Source organism: Pteropus alecto, unplaced genomic scaffold (genome assembly GCF_000325575.1).
Source record: "Pteropus alecto unplaced genomic scaffold, ASM32557v1 scaffold81, whole genome shotgun sequence".
In the NCBI taxonomy this organism is placed as follows: domain Eukaryota; kingdom Metazoa; phylum Chordata; class Mammalia; order Chiroptera; family Pteropodidae; genus Pteropus; species Pteropus alecto.
In genome coordinates, this window is record NW_006433378.1 from 3,745,379 (window position 1) to 3,767,911 (window position 22,533).

The 22,533-nt window shown below is 38.8% G+C and overlaps 1 protein-coding gene and 1 pseudogene across 1 annotated transcript; one reads left to right on the forward strand and one right to left on the reverse strand.

The window, feature by feature from the left end:
- Window positions 1–9,612: 9,612 nt before the first annotated feature.
- LOC102888239 lies at window positions 9,613–10,367 on the reverse strand (annotated as a pseudogene).
- A 2,008-nt stretch (window positions 10,368–12,375) lies between these two features.
- On the forward strand, window positions 12,376–21,992 carry TRIM59 (tripartite motif containing 59). Its single transcript, XM_006908184.3, has 3 exons — window positions 12,376–12,502; window positions 13,491–13,568; window positions 20,284–21,992. Exon 3 carries the CDS (start codon window positions 20,287–20,289, stop codon window positions 21,493–21,495), a length of 1,209 nt encoding a protein of 402 aa, XP_006908246.1. The 5' UTR covers window positions 12,376–12,502; window positions 13,491–13,568; window positions 20,284–20,286; the 3' UTR covers window positions 21,496–21,992.
- The last annotated feature ends 541 nt before the right edge of the window (window positions 21,993–22,533 follow it).

Consider the following 22,533-nt stretch of genomic DNA (forward strand, 5'->3'; position numbering starts at 1 on the left):
GGAAAGCACTTGTGTCCACTCAGTCCATTGCTGCTGATGTATCTCACTGGGGTTTGGTGTCGTTTTCTGAGGCTCACCCTCCATTATCATGGACAGTAGCTGTTGTCCACTGAGTGATTGCGCCCCAGGTGGGGCACAAGACTGAAGTGGTCCTTTCAGTCAGAGCGCTCCTTCCCTTGCACTTGGCTTAGCCAAGGAAGGCCTCACTCTGGATTAGCTCCCAGGGTGCCAGCCGGTGGCTCATCCCTGTGAACCCCATGCCCCACCTTGGAAGCTCTGTGTCATGGCTGGTTCCAGCACTCACCTCCGGTGGACTAGAGGGACCACTGTCTCTGTTCTCCCTGGGGTTGGTCAGTTTCTCCCTTCCAAACTTTGAAACTCAGGGGACTGATTACTTTGCTTCCTGGAAAATAGAGCTCTGGGCCCATCTTCCTGCAGCACACCCTCCAGAGGCAGGTTTTAACTCGAGGACCCTGGCATCTCTCCCTCTAAAGTCGGAAGAAAAGTAATTTTGTCTCCAGGGGCACATACTGCAAAATGATAAAGCGCTGAATCAGTAACTCATTTTAACTTTGGTGTGCCTTCCTCATGTACTTTCTTCTCCCTTATCACTTCCAATAATTGTCATGTTTCTAAAGTTTCTTAGCCCATCAAATCTCAATGTCTAATTCTCTATTAGGTGTATTAGAAAATTTGTTAAAAATCAAATGTGAGGAAAAGTGAAATAAGAAATATATGCCTAAAAGTAAAAGAATTATAGAAATAAAAATAATCAGTATATAGATTTAGATTATATACCAGAAGGGCTAGTGATACATATGTATGTGTGTATATGTATATGTGGTTATTATAAGGATAATTGCTCTCAAACTAAAGAATAAGTATATAAGTGAACAAGAATACTATAATATAAGCTTGAATTTGCTTACAATGAATACAACTCAGTGGTTTAGCATTTGACGGTCAGCATTATTATGGTCAGCAGTTATTAGCAAGGCCTTTGAACTGTAAGTTTACTACTGGCAGAAACCCTAATAGAAGCCATGACTTTGTTTTGAGACTTGGTTTCAGTCCTAAGCAAACCAACAGAATTTCAGGATGAAAGGCCCTTAACAATGGCTGAGTTTCTTAGGTCCTTTTTCATGGGAAGATCGACATTTCTTTTTTCTTCTTGAGTTGGTCATTTATTAGCATCCTTTTCATTTAGAGTCACTGCCCAATATAAAGTGTAACATTAATGTAACACATTTTCCTCATGATGACTAAAGCTTTTTATTTGGTGACTATGGTCTGGAAAGGTCAGGATAATCCCAAATGGGCTTCCTGAGGAGTCTGTCCCAGACCTTGTGTTACCTCCCTCTCTACCTCCTGCACTTGGACTTAGTTCATGGTCAGCCTTGAAACAGTGTGTCTGCTGTTCCCTGAAATGAATTGGGTGGAGGAGGGAGGAGAAGGGAATGAGGGCAGGAAGAGAGGAGGCACGGGAATCCGGAACCTTCCCTCCTCTGCCATCGCATGCCTTATCTCCTCATGCCAATCATTAAATACCAAACAGTAGGGGTAGGGGAGTGGGGGGAAATCCGGGTTTGCTGCCTTCATCAAATTTGGGGTTTTAAAAAAGTTTCATTAAAGAGATACTGTTTATACTTTAGTTACTTTCCTATTTCCACTAGTACAGAAATTAGTATTAATTGTTACAAATTTAATTATTCATTTATTTACAAAGGTAAATAATTGCATAGCTATGAAGAACTACTGGGATCTAAAGAGCCCTGGGGATCATGGGCCTTTGCAGCTGGAAGGGAATTCCGAGATCATTCCCTTCATTTGCTGGATATGAAGACTGAGGCTCAGACAGGGGTTTCTAGAGTGTGTTAGCAGGTTAGTGGCACGGAAGGGCCCAAGTTTTCCCTTGCTGGGTTAGTGTTCCATCACAAAAGCTGACTCATTCATTCACTCATTCTTCAAGATATGTTTAGGTTCTTACTGTGTGCCAGGCCCAGTTCCAGGCATACTCCCTGCCCTTGGTTAGCTTGCACGGTAGACGGTAGTGAGTACCAGCCTTAGGAGAGGGCTGAGGAGGTCTAGAGGCAAAGAGCTCACAGGTCTCTCTAGGTCATGATGACAAGTCGTTTTGGTGTGATTGGAACGTGAGGAAGGGGAAGTGAGCAGGCAAGAGAAGGAGACAGGGTCAGATCTTAAGAGCTGTGGGGAAGCCACAGAAGGATTCTGAGCAGTGCAGTGACCTGGTAAGGTCTGTGCTTTAGAAAGCCCACTCTGGCTGCAGAAGGCTGAAGAAATCGGTTCAGAGCTTCCCAGTGTGACATGAACAGCTTTGAAGTGAGCCAAGATTATGAACCCCTTAGCCTCTGGGGCAGTAGGGAGAACCTGGCGGCTTCTTCCAGCAGCCTCAAAAGGGCATCCTAGTGTGTTGCGTAAAAGTTGTCATTTTCCATTTCTACTCTGATGAGAAACAGATTGGAAAGCCCTGCCTTGGAGGAGAGCAAAACTCTAGGTGGGGAGCCCCATTAGATAGAATATCCAAGAGGAATCATATTGACCTCAACCAAGAAGTCAGCACCTGACTCTAGACTTTGTAATTTACTGCTTTTAGAGAGTGAAGGCGAAGTAGGAATAAGAGACTCCTGGTTTGGGGCAATTAGAAGTGTGATGGTGCCATTGGCTGAGATGGAGAATGTAGGCAAAGGGCTAATTTGTGGGGAAGGACTATGAGTTAGGACACATTAATGATAAGGTACCTAAAGATATCCAGGCAGAGATGTCTAGTGAGCAGGAAAATATGTTGCCGCTTAGCACTCATGCCAGTGATGGGATGGAGTGTGGACTGTTTCTTAAGACTCTGGCACAAGGGACAAAGTTAGGGGGAATTCTGATTGAACTTACTTGAGACTTGGGCCTATAATTGAACTAATTAGTGTGATCAAAGGGACAGAGGATGGAACGCTCCATTTAGGCAGGCCTAGGTCACGTGTCCATTCCTCTACCAGCAGGAGGGATAACAAAACCACAACTCATGTATTTACACATTCTGTACTTAAAGATTCAGTTTTCATTTCCCCCATTTTCCTTCATAACATTCGTCTTCTTTTTACAGATTTATTGTTTTATAATTAACATACAGTAAACTACACAGATTTCAAGAGGGCAGTTTGGTAAGTTTTAACCTGTGAAACCATCACCACGATTAAGAAAAGGAACATTTAGCTGTCCTGTGTTCTTAGTCTTCTCCATTCTGTGACAGTTCTTCAGTCTTTGTTTTTCATGACCTTGACTTATTTTTAACTTTTTATTTTTGAGTTAGCTTTAGACTTACAGATTGGTTAAACATATAGTTTTAAAAGTATCCATCTGTCTCTCACCCATCTGTCTCTCTTCCCCTAACTTGTACCCATAGTACGATGATCAGACCCAGGAAATTAACGTCATTAACTAAAGACATTATTCAAATTTTATCAGTTTTCCCACTATGTTCTCTTTGTGTTGTGGAATCTTACTCAGGATCCCACACTGCTTCCATTCTGCCTTCCCTAACCCTTCCTTAGTCTTTGCTTATGACCTTGACTTTTGAAGAGTACAGTACAGTTGTTATGCAGACCGCCCCTCAATTTGAGTTTGTCCAATGTTTTCTCATTTTGACAAGATTAACAGAGTGATGCTGTGCCCTTCTCAGCTGATCCTCTCAGGAGGCCCATCACGGTGCTATGTCTCATTACTGGCCAGGTTAACTTTGATAACTTGGTTAATGGTATCTGCTAGGTTTCTCCAATGTAAATTTACTTGTGGGAAGAAACTTTGAGACTGGGCAAATATCCTGTTCTCATCATATTTTCACCCATAAATTTTAGCATACATTGATGAAATTTGCCTGCAACAATTATTTCTGTGGTGTTTACTAAATGGTGATTTATATTTCCATCATTCCTACTCTAATTATTAGTTGAAATTCTATTGTATCAAAGCGCTATCGCTTCTTTCTTATTTATTTAATTATTCAACTATTTATTTATATCAGTATGAACTCAGGGATATTAATTTTACTTCATGGGCCATAACCCATTATTATCATTATTTATTTAGTTGCTCAAATTGTCCCTGATTTGGTTATTGGTGGCTTATTCAAGTTGAGTCCTTTTGAAATGCTCCCATAATTTTTGAGCACTTCTTTACTTTCTGGCACCATAAGAAGCTCTAGAAGAATCTAATCTACTTGCACTGCCTAAGCCCTGGAATTATTAATTTTATTTTTCCAAGAAGCTCTTGTTCTTTCTAGGAGAGAATAGTATTTAGAAACAAAGACCTGGTCATTAGGTGTTCTCATTACTACTGAGGTATCATTGCTTATAGGCCCTCTCAGCAGGCAAAGCTAGGAAACACAAGTGTGTGTATATACATATAGACACTTACATCTACATCTGTCTGCCAGGACCATGAGTACACACTGATTCCAATCCATCACCTCAGTGTTCCTCCTTTCTCCTTATCTGTAACTTCTTTCTTTGACTGTGAGAAACATAGCTCTCATCCCCAATATATTTACTGATTCGCTCAAGAGTAGAATATGCATAAAATAGTTTCAGAATTGTTAACCCACATCCCTGTGATTCAAAAATTACTAAATGCTGTGCAATATTTGTTTATAGTTCTTTTTGTCTTTAGACTTACAATATATAGTCAAAATACTGTTTCCCAAAGTTACTTAGGTTAGTTTTTACTTCCTTACTTCCTTCAGTGTGGTTATGTTATTTATTTGTAATGTAATTAGGTTTATTTGTTACTTTTGTATTTCATTTTGGGTTTTACTCACATTTTAGTTTTATTTGTTTATTTATCTTTTGAGTATGGGAAATACTAACATAGTTCTAAAAGTCAAAACTATACAAAAACATATACTCAGAGAAATATACTCTCTATGCATATTTCCCATTCTTTTCTCCTTTTTCCCACCCATGCCTTTTCTGGATTATACTTGCTGTATTTCTTTTCTGCACAAATGAAAAAATACAGGTATATTCTTAAATCTTCTTCTCTTTTACATGACAAGTAGCATACTATAGATACTCTTTTGCCCTTTGCTATTTTTTTAAACATTATATCTTGGAAATAATTCTATATCAGTTCATAAAGATCTTCTTCATTCTTTTTTATAGCCGAATAGTGCTCCATTGTATGGATGTACCATAATTTATTAAAAAAACTCTTCTATGAATAGGCATTTAGAATGTTTCTAATATTTTGCAAACACAAACAATGCTGCAAGAAATAACCTTCTGTATATGTATTTTTATATTGTTGGTGGTGTATCTTTTGGGTAAATTCCTAGAAGGATTACTGGATCAAAAGATATGTAGTTTTGTCAGATAGTGCCATATTCTCCTCCAAAATGATTTGCATTCCCATTAGCATTAGAGGGACTCCTCAGAACCTTACCATGGAATGTGTTGTCATAATTTTTAATTTTCAGCTTTTACCAATATTATAGGTAAGAAATGGTACCTAGAGTGTTTAATTTGCAGTTCTCTCAATATGAGTGGCTTTGAATATCTTTTATATGTTTAAGTGCCATTTTTATTTTTTTGTGAATTATTTGTTTGTGTCTTTTCCCCATTTTTCAATCAGATTTTTGGGCATTTGTCCCTCAGTTATTAAGGGTTCTTTATAGCCTAAAAATATTAACCCTTTGTGACATATGTTGCAAATATCTTCTCTCAGTGCTTCAGTTGTCTTTTATTTTAATTTATGATTTTTGTCATTTTTCCCATTTTTATGTAGTAAAATTTATCAGTATTTTCTTTCATTGCCTCCAAATTTTGAGTCATAATTAGAAAGCATTTCTCTACACTGAGAATTAAGAGATATTAACCCATGTTTTTGTCTAATATTTGGATAGTTTAATTTTTATTTTATTTAGAATCTTAATTCATTTGGACTAATTCTTGTTATAGTGAGAAGTATGGATCTAATTTTATCTTTTCCCAAATGGGAGTTTAGTTGTCCCAGCATCATTTGCCTCAGTAATTTAAGAGGCTAACTTTATCACATACTAATTTTTATATGCACTTGAATCTGTTTTCAGGACCCTCGAGTGCAGGAGTCAGCAAACTTTTTCTTAAAGGGCCATACAGTAAACATTTAGGCTTGCAGGTCATAAAGTTTCTGCTGTTGTAGGGTGAAAACAGCCATAGACAATGGCATAACGTTGTCTATGCAAATACAGCCGAAGCGTGCTGACCTCCCCTCTAGTTCATCCCACTGGTCTAGCTGCTTATTTTTGCATCAGTAACTTACTAATTACAGTGTTTTTTCAATGTTTTAACGTCTGGTATGGCTAGCTTCCCTTCTTGTAATCTGTTCAATTCTTTTTAAAAGCAAATATGAGATAGACCAGTGAAATAATGTGACTATTTTTATTTTATTTTTGTTTTTTGGTCTGATTCATAGACTAACTCTAAAGATAATTTCTGAAGAAGAGTTTCAGAAATGCTTTGAGCAATGTTAGTATAATCATCTAGTGTAGTCTCCCAATGCGTTAAGATTTAGAGGCACAGCACTAATCTGAATGTATCTGTTACGGTTTGTTATAAAGTTAAATCATACAATTTACCTTATGGTTACAACTTTTACATGCATATTTTTAAAACTAAAGTGAAAACATTTTTGCTGAGAAAATATTTTGAAATGTTATAACTGATGAGAAAATTTGAAATAGTCTGTGATATTACAATCAGAGCTAGGAATGGTTTCAGTAGGTAATTTTTTCCCATACGTTGCTGATGGTAACCTGGCCACTAATCTAGCCTATAAAGTCCTATAGCTGGGTTGAATAGACTTTATGAAAAGGAATTCAGAAGCTGTAAATAAATAGGAAGCTTATAACTCCCTAATAACCACCAGGACTCAGAAGCATTGATCTGCGGTCAAGCAAAGTCTCACCATACGTGCGAGTTGCATGGCTTTTGACAGCTATGTAATTTTTACTGAAAAGAAACAATTATCTTTATAAATTCACAACTCAGTTTGGGTTGCAATCAAAGGGAATGAAAAATATGCCTTTCAGCTGACGCCAGAATTGCTCTTAGAGAAGAAATGTTTTATCATTTGTTTTAGGAAAAATAGCTTGACCCTGTGGGTACGGTAGTCAGAAGCTTATATCATAAGAAATGGTTAAGCTACTCTCCATGGAAAAGTGAATAGACAGCAAAGGCGTGTTTTGCTCCTGAGAGAAGGCAGTTGAAAGAGAGGTCCAGTGAAATGTGAGAGGCAATGGCAGCATGCGCTGGATAGTCTGCTGAGGCCATCACAAGCTGGGACCCATCTCTGCCAACATTGTCCCACTATAACAAACATCTTTTTGTTTAAGGGTGATAGATCTCCAATTGTTCATTGACAGGTGGTGGAGACTGAATTTCATTTTCAACACAATGTAACTGGTTATGTGACTAAGAACATATCAACTACATGGCAACTTTAATGTTGTTTTGGCAGTCCCTTTAAAATAAACATCCAATGACCTTGGATGTAAATGACAGGAGGCCCGACTTTTCTGGTCACTGTTTGTTAACACAAAGTCCTGAGGCCCCTTAAAATTGCAAAAACAATCTCATTTCAGAAATTAGTCCCCTTGTCTAAGCTTCTAACTTAATTTGAAACTATAGCTACTCTCTCCCCCACAGATAAGGCCTGTTTCAGGATGGTTACTGCTCCTGGGGAAGGTACAGGGTTGGCTTCCTTCTAAATTACTTCTTCTCCATCTTCCCTCACCTCCAAATACCCGCTCTTTCTCATCCCTCTTGTGTTGAGTGGAGGGTGGAGAATAGGGGAAGTTCTCACCTGATGGAGAATATGGAAGCCCAGTTCGCAGTCTCTGTGCCTGGGTAATGTGTGAAGCAGACTCCTTTCTCATGAGGGCTCTTGTGCAGCTCCTTGGAGACTTTTGAAGTTCTTTGGAGTCCTTCATGGTGTTTTTCAGAGTCTATGCCTGAGACTTCTCACCTGCAGTGTGCTTGGGCCCCTCAGGCAACTTGTTTCCTCTTTCTGCAGCCTGTTAGGAGTGCTAGGATACTTTCAGGGTTTCCGTGCTGAGGCCTGTTTGTCCGTCTATTTAGTATGATCTTAGACGGCAGGACCTTAGACAACCCTACACTGGTTCATCTGACCCTTGGGCACACTCATGCTTCCTCAGTGCCCACCAACTCTGGGAATGAAGGCCAGTCCCAGTGCAGCAGCAATTCGCCTTCATTCTGGCTATCACATCTTAGATTTCCCAAAGATCTGGTAAATGCCAGTCCACTCAATGCAAGCTAACATAGCTGAACCCTTCTCGGTAGACTTAAGGTGCGGGGCAGACACTGGGGGAGAGGCAGGCCCAGAAATCTTTCCAAAGGGAGTCCTTACAAATCCTTTTCCCAACCTTTATACATATTCTCTGAAGGTGAGAGGTTAAAACTCCCCTCATTAGTTCTCAAAACCCCTGTGTTCCATAAATTCCTCACAGTGGTCTGCCTTACAGTTCATTTTTATATTTGATATCTTGTATTTTGAAGCTGCAGCTAAAATTTCTAATACAGAAATCATCTGGGGAAAAGTAATTTCTTTGGTCTGGAGAGGAGAAAATCAGTCAGCTTCTAAGATTTGGAACTAATACCTTAGCAGCCAGCTACAAATAGATATAATTATGTAGCTTTCATAGTTATGTGAATCTTAGTCTAGCTGTAAAAATAATTTATTCTTGGGCCTGAGATCTGCAAGAAATATGTCACAGAAATGTACTCATAATTGTTTTTATCATAATTCTTTGACAGATGAAAAATGATATGAGATGAAAAACATTTTTTTTTTGTCTAATGTTTTTATTTTATTCAACTATAAGCAAATAGCAGAATTAACATAACATGTAGCAATTCCAGACAGGCTTTTCTTATACCAATGAAGAATGATCAATTTAACAGGCACAGGCTTAATAAATTTCTGATAACCTTTCACCCAGACCTGCAGTTCATGTAGATGGCTATGTCTCAACACGAAAGCAACTCTCCCCACTGCTTTTTCTAATACTGCTCCTTAAAAGAGCCACAATAGAATACTGACATCTAGTAACAAATCTGAGATGTACCACATTGGGGGGTACATGCCAGGCTCTGGTTGTCTGGTGAGAGACAGGGCCGTGAAAACACATCTCAGAGGGTTCCACCATGCATAATTCTGGACTCAGCCTTACAAAGGCAGAGGCAATGAATTTTTTAACTTCCTTTACAGATTTTTTGATGCTCTGCCCTATTACTGTAGACCTGTTCTTCTTACCTAAATTTTTTCTTTTTTAAATTCTGGGTTGCTATTCCTATAGTAACAGTCTGATGACCCCATCAGAGTACCGAAATATCGCCCAAAATGGAGTTCAAATTAGATCAAATTATACAGGGTGTGTGACCCTGTATTATTATAAAGGACAGGCAGAAAGAAAAGTCACTCTAAACTACTATCTGCTCAGGTCTCATCTATGAGAATGGGAACAGAGGAGGAGAAATCTACATATACCACTGAACTTGAGAACTCTGCCTGGGGTTTCCAGGATGGTTTCTGTCTCCTGACTTTCCCCTACTTTCCAGACAGCTGTTCATAGAGTTTGGGCACATATCATCCCATTCTGCCTGGTAACATATGCCAGCCACTGAGGGCCCGAGCTCATACTTTTTGCGGAAAGATGCCACCTTGAATTTGCCACAATGGTCTCCAGATCAGTTGCTGAGAATGGGCTCGTCACACATTCCATTCTTTCTGCTCGTAAACCATCCAGACATAGCAGTGAAGACCTGTGCCCTTGGGAGGCCCCGAGCCCACATAATCGGAGAGGACTGTGCCACTGCTGATTCCATTCTTTCTGCTCGTAAACCATCCAGACGTAGCAATGAAGACCTGTGCCTTTGGGAGGCCCAGAGCCCACATAATCGGAGAAGACTGTGCCACTGCTGATGCTGTTGTCCTTCATGTTGACCACTAGAAAATGGTGCCATTCCTTATATTTGGAGTCCTTTCTGCTGGGAGCATCTGGGTCTGTCAAGACCAAGGTTCACAGTTTACCTGGATCAAGGCCATCCCACGCAATACTGGTTGGCCGGTTCTTAACCTGAGTGGGCGTTAGCACTGCCCAGCTCCGATCTCCACCCCGGAGTATTTGACCTGCAGCTGATGCTGCGGCCACTCGTCCACTTCCGGCAGGCTCAAGGGCGGGCCCACTTGCTTGGGTCTGTCGGCTGCGCGCGGCGAAGCAGTCCGACAGCCGGGATAGCTGAACGAGACCAGGCGCAGGTCAACAGCACCGACTGGAAGCGCTTGGCAAACTCGAAAAACATTCTTAATCACCCGATACATACCAATCATCCTCTGATCCTGTGAAATGATCACGTCTTCGGATAGGGCATCCGGAAATTTAAGTGTGGCCTTGAATCTGCTGTGAACTTGTTTTCACAGCTGAGGCTGTCATTGTTTTTGTAGGCTCCTATAGCTCTCTGGCACTTCTGGGTCATGCTGGGTTACAGAAATCTTTGGCAATGTAGGTAACCCATGGGCCTCTAAATCTATAGGAACAAATATAGCCCTTCCTTGAAGGTGTCATAGCTCCCTTCACTAGGGCCTGAGTAATCTCTATTTTGGGGCTATCAGATTTCTTTCTGCTTCTCCTGAACATTCAGTCTCTTCCTTGAAATATTCTTTTCCTCAATGGGTTGAGGCTTTTTGGAAAACAATAGACAGTAAAGTCTGGTTAGAACTACTTCTGCTTTCTTGCTACACACAACTCTTTTTAGATAAAGATGTACAGAGGGGAAAACGCAAGTGGAAAAAATTATGGTTCAAAGCATTATTCAGTCATATTCATTATGCTTAAATTTTAAAAAATTGTATTTTTATTATTTTTTTATAGCAGTTTTAGGGTCACAACAAAATGGAGGGAAATGTACAGAGATTTCCCATATATTTCCTGCCCTCTCCTCAAATGAATATCAATATCCCTCTCATGAGTGATGTTTGTTACAAAAGATAAACCTACTTTGACATCATAATCATCCAAAGTCTGTAGTTAACATCACATTTTTTTTTTTAAGAATAATTTTATAGAAGTATACTACATTTATTGCTATGGAGAGATATTCACAACATATTGTTTTGACAGGAAGTCAAAAAGCTATCAGGAAGACTGTAATAAATGTGTATACACCACCATGTAATAGTGGTTATCTCTGGACATTGCTGGAATCCACACATCATAAAGCAACCTTTTCAGTAGGTGAATTGAAGACATCTGAAGTTGACTTGGGACCCACCGATATTACCTTGTTTTATACCGTTTATTATTTTCCTGTAATTTATTGTGTAAGAGCCTAAGACCTGAGTGAACTGGCAATACACAGTATAGCAAGGCTCGTGATTTTATGACAGCAGTAAATGACTTTTAAGTATAGTTGAGAGGGAAGCTGCGATGTCTTGAGACATAGCTGGGTAGTTTCTCAAGAAAAAAGGGAAAAGGACTACTGAAGTGTATGTTTTCTGATTCTAGGGGGTTAAGAAGGTGATGTAAACTTGGTGCTGAAATTGAAGTCAATTTTGTGCAACAGCCGTCATCTCTAGGCCATAATTTCATAAAGTGGAAAAACGCGAGGGATGGTGGTTAGAAGAGTAGGGAGACAAGTAGGGAGACAAGTAGGGAGGCCGTCCTAATGAGTCCTAAGGTCCCATTAGCTCTCACAGGGTTAGTTCTCTTTAAGAGAATACTATATAATCAGAAGCCCCCTCTTCCCCTGCTCAGACCAACACTCGGGTAGATCCAGGTCTCAAGATTCCGTAACATAGGGAAACGGCCCGAGCCCGGACCTTGTCCACCCGGGTGGGTGCGCCCTCAGAGCGGGTGGCGACTTCTCCGAGCAGGTAAACCTGTGAGGTAACAATGGAAGACGCCGCGCTTTCACGTCCACGTAAATAATGGTCCTATGACTCTTGTATGCATCGTTGGCTGCCGCTTGGCCCCGCCCCTCTCGGGGCCATTGGCGCCATCCCGTTTCCAGAGGAGGGGTCCCCCGTCCAGGGCCGGGGCTACCAGAGGCGCCCCCACGCGCCGAAGCGCCGCTTGCATCGCGGTCAGGGGCTCCCGCGAGGCAGCCTGCGCCTAGTGCGCAAGCGCAGCAAACCCGCCGCGGGCCTCGAGCCCAGCCCCAGCCCCCGCAAGCACGCCCGCGCCTCGGCAGGCGCCCGCGGCCGTTTACTTTCGAACGGCAGCCCCGCGCTCTTTCCCATTGGCGAACGCTGCCCAGTCGAACGTTGCCGAGAGACTGCGCCTGCGCAGAGAGGTTCCGCGAAGCCCCGCCCCGCGGAGGCACCTGAAGTCTCTCGCCGCGGAGGAGGGCGGGGAAGCTGAGTCGCTCTCGGAGCCGTCCTGCATGCGGGCTGCTATTGTCCGCGGCCTGTGAGGTTGCCTGGTCCCCTCCTCCCAGCGGTGAGTCTGAGGTCTGAGGAGGCGGCCCGGGTCCCTCTTCTTTCCCTGTAGCAGAGGCTGGTTTATTGGATGCGCTTGGAGGAGAGTCGAGGGGCTCGAGGATGGAGAGAGTGTGCTTGGGTCCTGCATCTGCTTCCTCTTATCCCAGATAGGGGGTTTAGGGATCCTTGTTTCTCCTCCCCCGCCCCCAAAGAACTACACCTCTGTGGGGGAGAGGGTCCTCTGTGGTCGTGGTGGTGGTGGTGGCGGCGAGGGCGAGAGCGAGAGGAGCGGGACGCCACGGAGCTGGTCAGCGTCGTGGGGCTTCGGGGCGTAGGGCGCCGACGCGGTGGAGGCACCTTAGGAGGAGGCCCGGGAGGATGTATCGTAAACCTTCCAGAGAGAGAAGGGGAAGGATACTGCTAGTTTGAGCCCTTTTCTCTGTGAGAAGCTTTTACGGGACTTAACAGCGGCTAGGTGTAGCTGTGCCCATTTTACAGATGTGCAACATTAGTTGTTGAATGCATTAGGTAAAACTGACCCAGGGTTCCACAACATTTAAGTGGCAGAACTGAACGATGAACAAACGTATTGATGGGAGTAACCTGAATCAATATTTATAGTTTTAAGCTGGCAAAATCGTTTATTGCCAGGGATGCTTATCTTCCAGTTAACTTTAAGCAATCTAAAATGACCATGAATGTTTGCTCCATCATCACCATTGTTGGCTGATATTTTTGAGAGCTGGTAAGATACTTGATTAAAGAGGAGGCCCTGCGTGACAATTACTTTGGTCACAGAATTGTTGGGACTTTCAAGGTACAAATGATACCCTTCCTGTTATTTGTCACTACTTTTCTAAAAACAGTGAGGTATAGGGAAGGTAAACATCAAAGTGAAATAACAATCATTTCTATGGTGTAACAGTCATTTCTATGATATCCTATTTAATGTATTTTTTGAGAATGTAAATTCTAAAATGTTTAAGATAAAATTCTTTTAATTTTAGAATAAGAATAAAAGAATCTGAAAAAGTTGAAGAAGATAAAATATATTCAGTCTCCAAACCAGAAGATCTACAAAGAAGGTAAGCTCAAGAGAGATCAAGTGAATATGAAAGAAATTTTCAGTAAATTTTTACTCCCTGGTTAAATTGTATTAATAGTTTCTTTCTTTCTTTGGGGAAACAGATTGATGTCAGAATGCAGGAAAACAGTACAAATGGGCAGAGTTAAAATCAGATCTGACCATAGGATTTTTTTTTTTTTTAATTTGAAAGAGTTATGGTGGTTCTTCATTGTTTTTGCACATTTAAATGTACGAAAGTATTTTTAAAATCTTGCCCTATGTATATAGAATATACAATTCTAGTATTTTTAAAGTAAGTCTTGAATTTCATGAAATGTGCTTTTTATCAGTAAGGGCCACAAAGATGTGAGCCCCAATCTGGGTGGTGGCACCTCTTGAATTTTCCCAGGCTTATAGGTGACTCACAGTGTACTTACTAGAGCAAGTCATCTAGTAATGCAGTAAATATAATTTCTCTTCAGAGGCTGTAAAATGTAATGAATGTTTTATAACCATTCATGTTTAGAGATGAAAGACAGTAACATTAGTGAATTAAAACTAAAAAATAGTTTACACAGAAGAATGAGTAATGATATTTTGGTATTGCTTAATTCTCCATCATCTGTTATCAGTGCTGACCATTCATATTAGGCTGGTTAGACATTGGGAGACTCCATAGGAAGTCAGCCCTCTGGATAAAGTGCAAAAAAGTTTAAAAATTCAGAAGTGTGTTTATTTTTGCCACTTGAATACAAGAAATTTGTGAAATTTGTAAGTAGATGATTTAGCCTCAGGTTTCTTTCTGAAAAAGGTTTATTTTTTATATGCATATTTCTTGGTGACTTTTAAAAGGGAAGCAGGAAATCTTGAACCAAATTATCGGTTTTTACTTGGGCTTTTAGTGCTCACTGGAGGAAAATAACATTTTATACGTTTTTAAAAAAATTTTACTCGGTGTTTTAAAATTGTAATACAAATTGATTCACAAATTAATTTGGCAGAGGAAAGGCTGGGTAGTAGGCAAGGAACTTGAAAATTTAAAAGTTGTTGTGTAACCATCACCACCACCTGTATCCAGAACTTTTTCATCTTCCCAAACTGAAACTGTGTACCCACTAAACAATAACTCTCCATCCACTTCTCCCTCTAGCTACTTATAACCACTTTCTGTCTTTGTGAACTCCTTATTGGGTTTTATATTGTGTTGATCGGCCCACAACATGTCCTCTTGCTTTTTCACATCTAATGTGACCATACAGTTTTTCTCCATTTACCTATTTGAATAATTTTCTGTTACTGAATTAAGTTTACATGTCTGGAAAAAAACCTTATTTGGTTATTGTACCATGTTCTTTTAATGTACTCTGGATTTGTTTTTGCTAATATTGTGTTCAGGATTTTACGTTAGTATCTGTTTTTGAAATTAGTCTATTATTACTTTGTTTTATATTTGCTAGGTTTTGGAATCATGGTATACTATCTTTGAAACAATTTGCAAACTTTACATCTTTGTATTCTGGAACAGCTGAACAAGAAATTGTTTCTTGACCCTTTGAAAGAACTCACCAGAGAAGCTCGCCCCTCTACTTCCCCTTTTTTTTCAGAGTAGCTCTTTTCTAGCCTGTAAATTTCTCTCACGGTTTGCCTTATCTTCTCTGATCATCTTAGGTATTTGAACTTACATAGTGAATAATTCACTTCTTACAGATTTTCAAGTGTAGTAACAGAGTTATGTAATAAATTCCCTATACTTTTGACTTTTTCTCTGGTTTATCCTATTTTTTAATGCTCACTTTGTACATTTGTTGTTCCTTTTCCCTCTTGATTTGGATAACATATTAATCTATTGCTACGTAACAAATTATCCCTAAAACTTAAGTAGCAAATATTAAAGCATGGTTTCTGTGGGGCAGGAATCTAGGAGCAGTTTAGCCGAGTGCCTCTGACCCAAGGTTTCTCATGAAGTTGCAGTCAAGCTGAGGCTGCTTTCATTGCAGGATTTCACCAAACATGAAGTGTCTGCTTCCAAACTCATTTATGTAGTAGTTTGCAGGCTTCAGTTTTTGGGGGTCTCTTAGTTCCTTGTCACAAGTAGACATTGATCGGCCCACAACATGTCCTCTTGCTTCCCTTGTCGAGAGTGACTCATGAGAGATGGAGAGCCAGAGCATTCCAGGTGGAAGCCATGGTCTTTTTATTACAAAATCCTGTAAGTGATATCCAGTTACTTCTGCTGTATTCAGTTTATTAGAAGAGTCACTAGATCTAGCCCACACCAGCGGGGAGAGAATTACAAAAGGATGTGGCTTCTAGAAGGTAGAAGTCTTTGGGAGCCATCTTGTAGGCTAATGGCTAATTTATTTAAGGAGCTAGCTCTTGGGGTTATCGGTTCTAACAATTTTCTGTTTTCCTCATTTATCTTTTCCTCTGCTTTTCCTAGGTCAGCTTTCTTTTTTTAATGAATTCTTTTTATATTTCTTTTATTTGGTAATGAAAGTATATGGCTTCAACGCTGATCTTTAGAAACCTATAGGTTTTGCTGAATATTTTTATTGTTTCATATGAAAAAAATTACATCTTGGCTACTTACAGAATTCTTAGGTCATGTTCTTTGCCTTCCAGACCCTGTGGATATTACTACTTTGTCTTTTAACTTTCCTTGTTGCTTTGGAGATATTCTGGTTATCTGGTTATTTGGAGATGAGCTGCTGTGTAACAAACATCTGAGGCTTGGCTGGCTGCGTGTCCAGGATGGCTTTTTCACTTACATGTGTGGCAGGCACCTCATTGCTTCTCTACTTGGCCTCTCTCAGCAGAGTAGCCTGGACTTTTTAGCGGTTTGTGGCTTTAAGAGGCAGCAGCCTACCAGGATAGTTAAAGACTGTATCCAGAACTGTCATAGCATCACTTGCACCGTATCCCATTGGTTAGAGCAGTCACATGTCCAGATTTTTTTTTTGGTGGGGAGAATAGGTTTCATCTCATACTTGGGGAGTGCTGGCAAAGTAACATTGCGGAAGAGCTCATGTGGATGATTGTTGTGGCCATCTTTGGAAATTAAAATCTCCCAGAGGAGAGTTCTGAGACCATTATGATTTTGTTTTCCTTTTTAAGGTATCTTTTCTGCTTGGATGCTTGTAGGATGGTCTTTATTTCTTTCTTTAAAATTTCATATTTTTAATCGCATGTAAATAGTTGAAAGTAAAACAGCATTATTTAAGTTTATAATGAAAAATAGCTCCTGCTCTCAATCTCCCCACTCCAGATTCTTGCACACTAGAGCAATCACTTTCATTTCTTTTAAAATTTTCTTTTGATATTTGCTTTTGTATTTCTAAATAATATGCAAGTAATGCGATTTCTTAATTTTTCAGTTTTAGGTATGTATTGACTTCTTTCCTATAAGGGAAGATTAAGATTTAGTTCTTAAACACTGTTTCCTTCCCATATTCCCTCCCCCCAATATAATTATGTCATTTTCTTAGTTTGGGCTGTTTTAACAAAAATACTATAGAGCGGGTGGCTTAAACAACAGACATTTATTTCTTACAGTTCTGGAGGAAATACAAGATCAAAATGTCAGCATAGTTGGGTTCTGGTGAGAGCTCTCTTTTTTGGTTCTGGCCTTCTATTTGCTGTGTCCTTATATGGGAAGAGGAAGGGGGTGGGCAAGCCCTCCTGTCTCATTAGGGCACTAATCCCATTCATGAGGGCTCCACCCTCATGACTTAATTACTTTCCAAAGGCTCCACATCCTAATACCATCACATAAAGAGTTAGGATTTCGATATATGAATTTTGGGAGGACACAAACATTTAGTCTGTGACAGTCATGCTTTTAGGTAAAATCAGTATTTAATTTTTATAACATTATGACTAATATGACATATATAATATACTGTATTTTCTCTTTTCATGATTCTGTCACTTTTTCCTAAATTTAGTTTTCTCATTACCTCTCAATATGTTCAGATACATGAAATAGTCTGTCAGTTCCATTTACTTACTTAAAAGCACTCCTTCTGGATCTCTGTTTTTTTCCTCCAGGCTACTTGTTCTCTAGGCTGTACAGTTTTCCTTGACTTCATTTCATCATTGTCCTGGTGAGAATTATTTTCTTTTCACAGTGCAGTAGCTTCTTTAGAAAGTAGGGAGGGAAGGTGTTCAATTTTGAGAACTCTAATGTCAAACTATCTTTAACCTGAAAATTTATTTTTCTGAGTATAGAATTTAGGTTGAAGCCATTTTTCCTGAGTGTTGAAGGCATTGTTACGTTGTCTTCCTAGTGTCCAGTGTTGTTACAGACATACTGGACACAAGCTAAATCTAAGATACTCATCCTAGAGAATATACATTGCTAAAGTTTTTTGCTCCTTTTCTCCCCCTCAAGGGTCTAGATTTGCTTATGGAAAATTTCTGGTACATAAAATTTCATACTCGTTCCTGGAAGAATAAACCTTTAAGCATGAGAACCACCAATATCTTCTGTTTCTCAGGCAGCAACTAGAATCAGAAAGTTCCTGGCCTTATAATTATTTCATCCAGGCTTGTTTCTGTTAACCAGTATCTGACTTCTCAGGAATTTGTCTAAAATTAGTTTTTAATAAGTCAGCAAGAAGAGAGTAGTCCAAGAGTAGAATTTGATTTTCATATCTTCAAGTTACCCCCACATTTCTGATTAGATTTTGTTAGAAATTTTTCATACTATGGAAGTAACTTTTGAGACTATATTTGCTTCCATTCCTATATGAACTCAGGAGTTGATATTTTCTTTACAGTATTGTGAATATCCTCATTCTGAAGAAAAGTTGAGCTTTTGGGGTTCCTTAATGAGGTTCTCAGGGAAAATGTTTAGCTTTTGACAAATAGAGGACTTTGAAGGGAAAGGTTGGATTCTGTTTTAGGGATAATTTTGTATTTAAACATTAAATAGCTCTAATATTAAATCTAAATTGAACATATGTCCATGGTTCAAATTTTATTCCTTGCTAAGTGCTGTTCTTTTTATTCCTTCATTATGAATTCTGACATCAGCGAAATACTCTGAGAAACATGTTTGTTTTTCTTGGGTGGTTTCTGTATGATTTCAGAGCTTTCTGTAGGTATAGGATGAAGTCAGAAAGTCTTCCCAACATGCATTCACTTGAATTTATGTGCAGCGAATATCATCTTCTGTACTGTTACCCAGTTACATTAGTTTCCTGGGATGTTTCACAGTTGAAGCTTAGTCTCAATGTGACACATCCTGGCTTATTAGGGTTCTAAATGTTGGTCAGTCTAAATGGAGTGTATTTTCTGATGGACTCTTCTTTTAAAGCTTTTCCTAAGAAAGTAGAGATTTTGCTATTTTAATGGAACCAAAAACCTAAGATCTGACATTTAAGGTTGGTATCTTAAGAGGCAGTGTTTACCAGTTGTGACTGAATGTCAACTACATGTCACATTTTGTGCTGAGACACATTCTTGCCCTTATTGCAGGCTTACCTTCTAATGTATAGAAACATGTTACAAAATTCTTTTAAATGAAATCCAGTTAAGTGCTATAAAGTAGAAGTGCAGTGTTCAGTGTGACCAACAGGGCACCTAAATGTGGGGAGGTGGAAGGGCTGAAATTGATATGAAGCATCAATGAGTTAGGCTTCAAAAATGGTAGGTAGGAGCATAGAGCTAAAAAGTCTAAAGAAGTTTTTGTTTATTAAAAATACAATTAGTTATTTGTAGATGTTGTTTTCTCACTTTTTTTTTATAGATAAGCATTTGGTAACCTTTATTTTACATGAATGGCAGTTGGGGTTTTCGTTTTGCTTTAAGGTTCTTTAAATAGTGGTGTAATTTGATTTTTCTCTGTTAGGGCTAAGTCAGTCCTGAGGATCGTGGCTTGCATTAATAAGTACAAAGGAAGATTTTAAAAGGTGGTAGGTAGGGTACAAAACTGTTAGGCTTCTGTAATTGGAAATGTCAGTAATAGCTTGCCAAAAGGTCAAGTTACTTTTGTCAGAGAGGGTCTCTGAACTATTGCTGGACTTCTTTAAGGAAAGATGACTGTAGGTGTTTTTTACCACTCATGCTCCCGTGGTCACTACGATCAACACTTCATCTTTTAAACTGCTTTTTATTGCAGGGTCCAGTTCAAAACTTTTTCCTTTCTAAATCTTCAAATTAAAATGATTGCTTTCGAATATTACACTATGCTGATCCTGGGCTTTAAGCATACTGGTAGTCCAATTCAAGAAGCTAAGAAATTTATAGTAACAGTTATTAGAGAAATTTAATAACTTGCTTTGGTTGAGCCAACTGAGAGTGTGAATTCTTTTAAATTAAAGAATATAATTTTGCTAAGCCTAATTTATTTTAACATTTTACAATGTAAAAAGTTGCACAGAATAGTTATAATCATTAAGTAGACTTCAATAGAACCCTTTGACTTTTAGTAATTACATAGGAACAAACTTTTAATTTGAAGCATTTTATTACAAATTAATTAGAACTGGTTTAGCATGATTTTTATCTCAAAGTAATAAGCTTTTAATGATGATCAGTTATTCCATATTATATATTAGGAGTTAATTACTAAGAAAGCTACATTTAAAAAAATCTTAGTAAATACCTCAGTTATCCTCTTTTAAATGACAAGCAACAGTGTATTAACAGTTTGGAGGTTAACAGTTAAAACTTTATATATGTGCAGGTATCTTTGTTATATGTAGACTTAAAATACTTTTCTCTTTTGACAGGAAATGCACAATTTTGAGGACGAGTTAACCTGTCCCATTTGTTATAGTATTTTTGAAGATCCTCGTGTACTACCATGCTCTCATACATTTTGTAGAAACTGCTTGGAAAATGTTCTCCAGGCATCTGGTAACTTTTATATATGGAGACCTTTACGGATTCCACTCAAGTGCCCTAATTGCAGAAGTATTATAGAAATTGCTCCAACTGGTATTGAGTCTTTACCTGTTAATTTTGCATTAAGGGCTATTATTGAAAAGTACCAGCAAGAAGACCATCCAGATCTCATCACTTGCCCTGAACATTACAGGCAACCATTAAATGTTTACTGTCTACTAGATAAAAAATTAGTTTGCGGTCATTGCCTTACCATAGGTCAACATCATGGTCATCCTATAGATGATCTTCAGAGTGCCTATCTGAAAGAAAAGGACACACCTCAAAAACTGCTTGAACAGTTAACTGACACACACTGGACAGATATTACTCGTCTAATTGAAAAGCTGGAAGAACAAAAATCTCTTTCGGAGAAAATGGTCCAAAGTGATAAGGAAATTGTTCTCCGGTATTTTAAGGAGCTTAGTGATACATTAGAACAGAAAAAAGAAATTTTCCTAACTGCTCTCTGTGATGTTGCCAATCTGATTAATCAAGAATATGTTCCACAAATTGAAAGAATGAAAGAAATGAGAGAGCAGCAGTTTGAATTAATGACATTGACAACATCTTTACAAGAGGAATCTCCACTTAAATTTCTTGAAAAACTTGATGATGTCCGCCAGCGTGTGCAGATCTTGAAACAAAGACCACTTCCTGATGTCCGGCCTGTTGAAATTTGTCCTCGAGTAAGCCAAGTATTGAAAGAAGATTGGAGCAGAACAGAAATTGGACAAATTAAGAAACTTCACATTCCTGAAATGAAAATTTCTTCAAAAAGAATGCCATGTTCTTGGCCTGATGATGAAAAGGAAGTTGAATTTTTTAAGATTCTAAACATTGTTATAGTCACACTAATTTCAGTGATACTGATGTTGATCCTCTTTTTTAACCAACACATAATTACCTTTCTAAATGAAATCACTTCAATATGTTTTTCTGAAGTCTCTTTATCTGTTTACCAAAGTTTATCTAACAATCTGCATGACTTAAAGAATATACTGTGTCGCGCTTTATATTTACTTAAGGAATTCATATGGAAAATAGTTTATCGTTGAAAATTCATATTTAAATTGTTTAAATAGGCTTATTCTATAAAGACTAACAACCATTACTAAATGGGGAAATGGGGGTGGCATGGATAAACAAAAGGGCAAGCTAAACTTTATTAAATTTGCAACAGATATAAATATTTTAAACCTTTCATGCTTCTTTTGGATAGAAATGTGTCAGAAACGAAACCATGTCTCTAGTTTTCAGTTTGAAAACTAGAATAAAATCTAGTAAGTTTGACCGGAGTATTTATACATTATCCCATTTTTATTGGCTTCAGAGGTTGACTTAACATTGCTGTGGCATTTAAACATCCTTGTACTAATATTGTCTTTTACTGTTGTTAATATACTTCAGTGGTTGGTTTTGCAGCTCTTCATTACATAGCTTTTAGATTAAAAGATGGCAGAATCCTGCAAGTGTCTCTGCCTTTACTTTTGATGTGGCTTGAAGCTTTTGAATGGACAAATAAAAGGATGATGATGAGATGGTTTAAAAATCACGCTGCAGTCTAAAATAAGAGATTGCTTAAAAATGTTTTTGACCAAACGTACCTGATCCACACATTAATCTGTTTTAGATAGATTTAAGAGCCCTAAAATGTTTATCAGCATTCATTCCTAATAAAGCTACTGCTTTTGGAAGTGGGGTTAGGGAACAAAGAGCGACATTTGCTAATACTTATCCTATGGTTTGTGTAAATTTAAGATTTAACTTTAACTTTCGTGTAGTGTTTTATTTAGTTGTTAGTCAAATCAGTTCTTGGATAAAAACTCAAAACATGTTAGAACAGAATATACCATCCTCACCAGACTTGGATAGCATCATGTTAACTGTGTTAAATTTTCTGCCAGACATTCTCATACCAATGCCAAAATACCAAACATCTTATTTTCTTGAATTCTGCTTAAAAAAGAGCCTCAAGCACTAAGAGGGTTGGCCGCATTAGGTCCATTTATGACCAGAATCAGAATATACCTAGCACAATTAACTACTGTGTGGGCAAAGAACATCTGAAGGGTGTAATGGGGGTGAAGATAATA

Bases quoted from the DNA above. Each gene is read 5' to 3' on its own strand.
- TRIM59 (XM_006908184.3), top strand. From the start codon at position 20,287: ATGCACAATTTTGAGGACGAGTTAACCTGTCCCATTTGTTATAGTATT.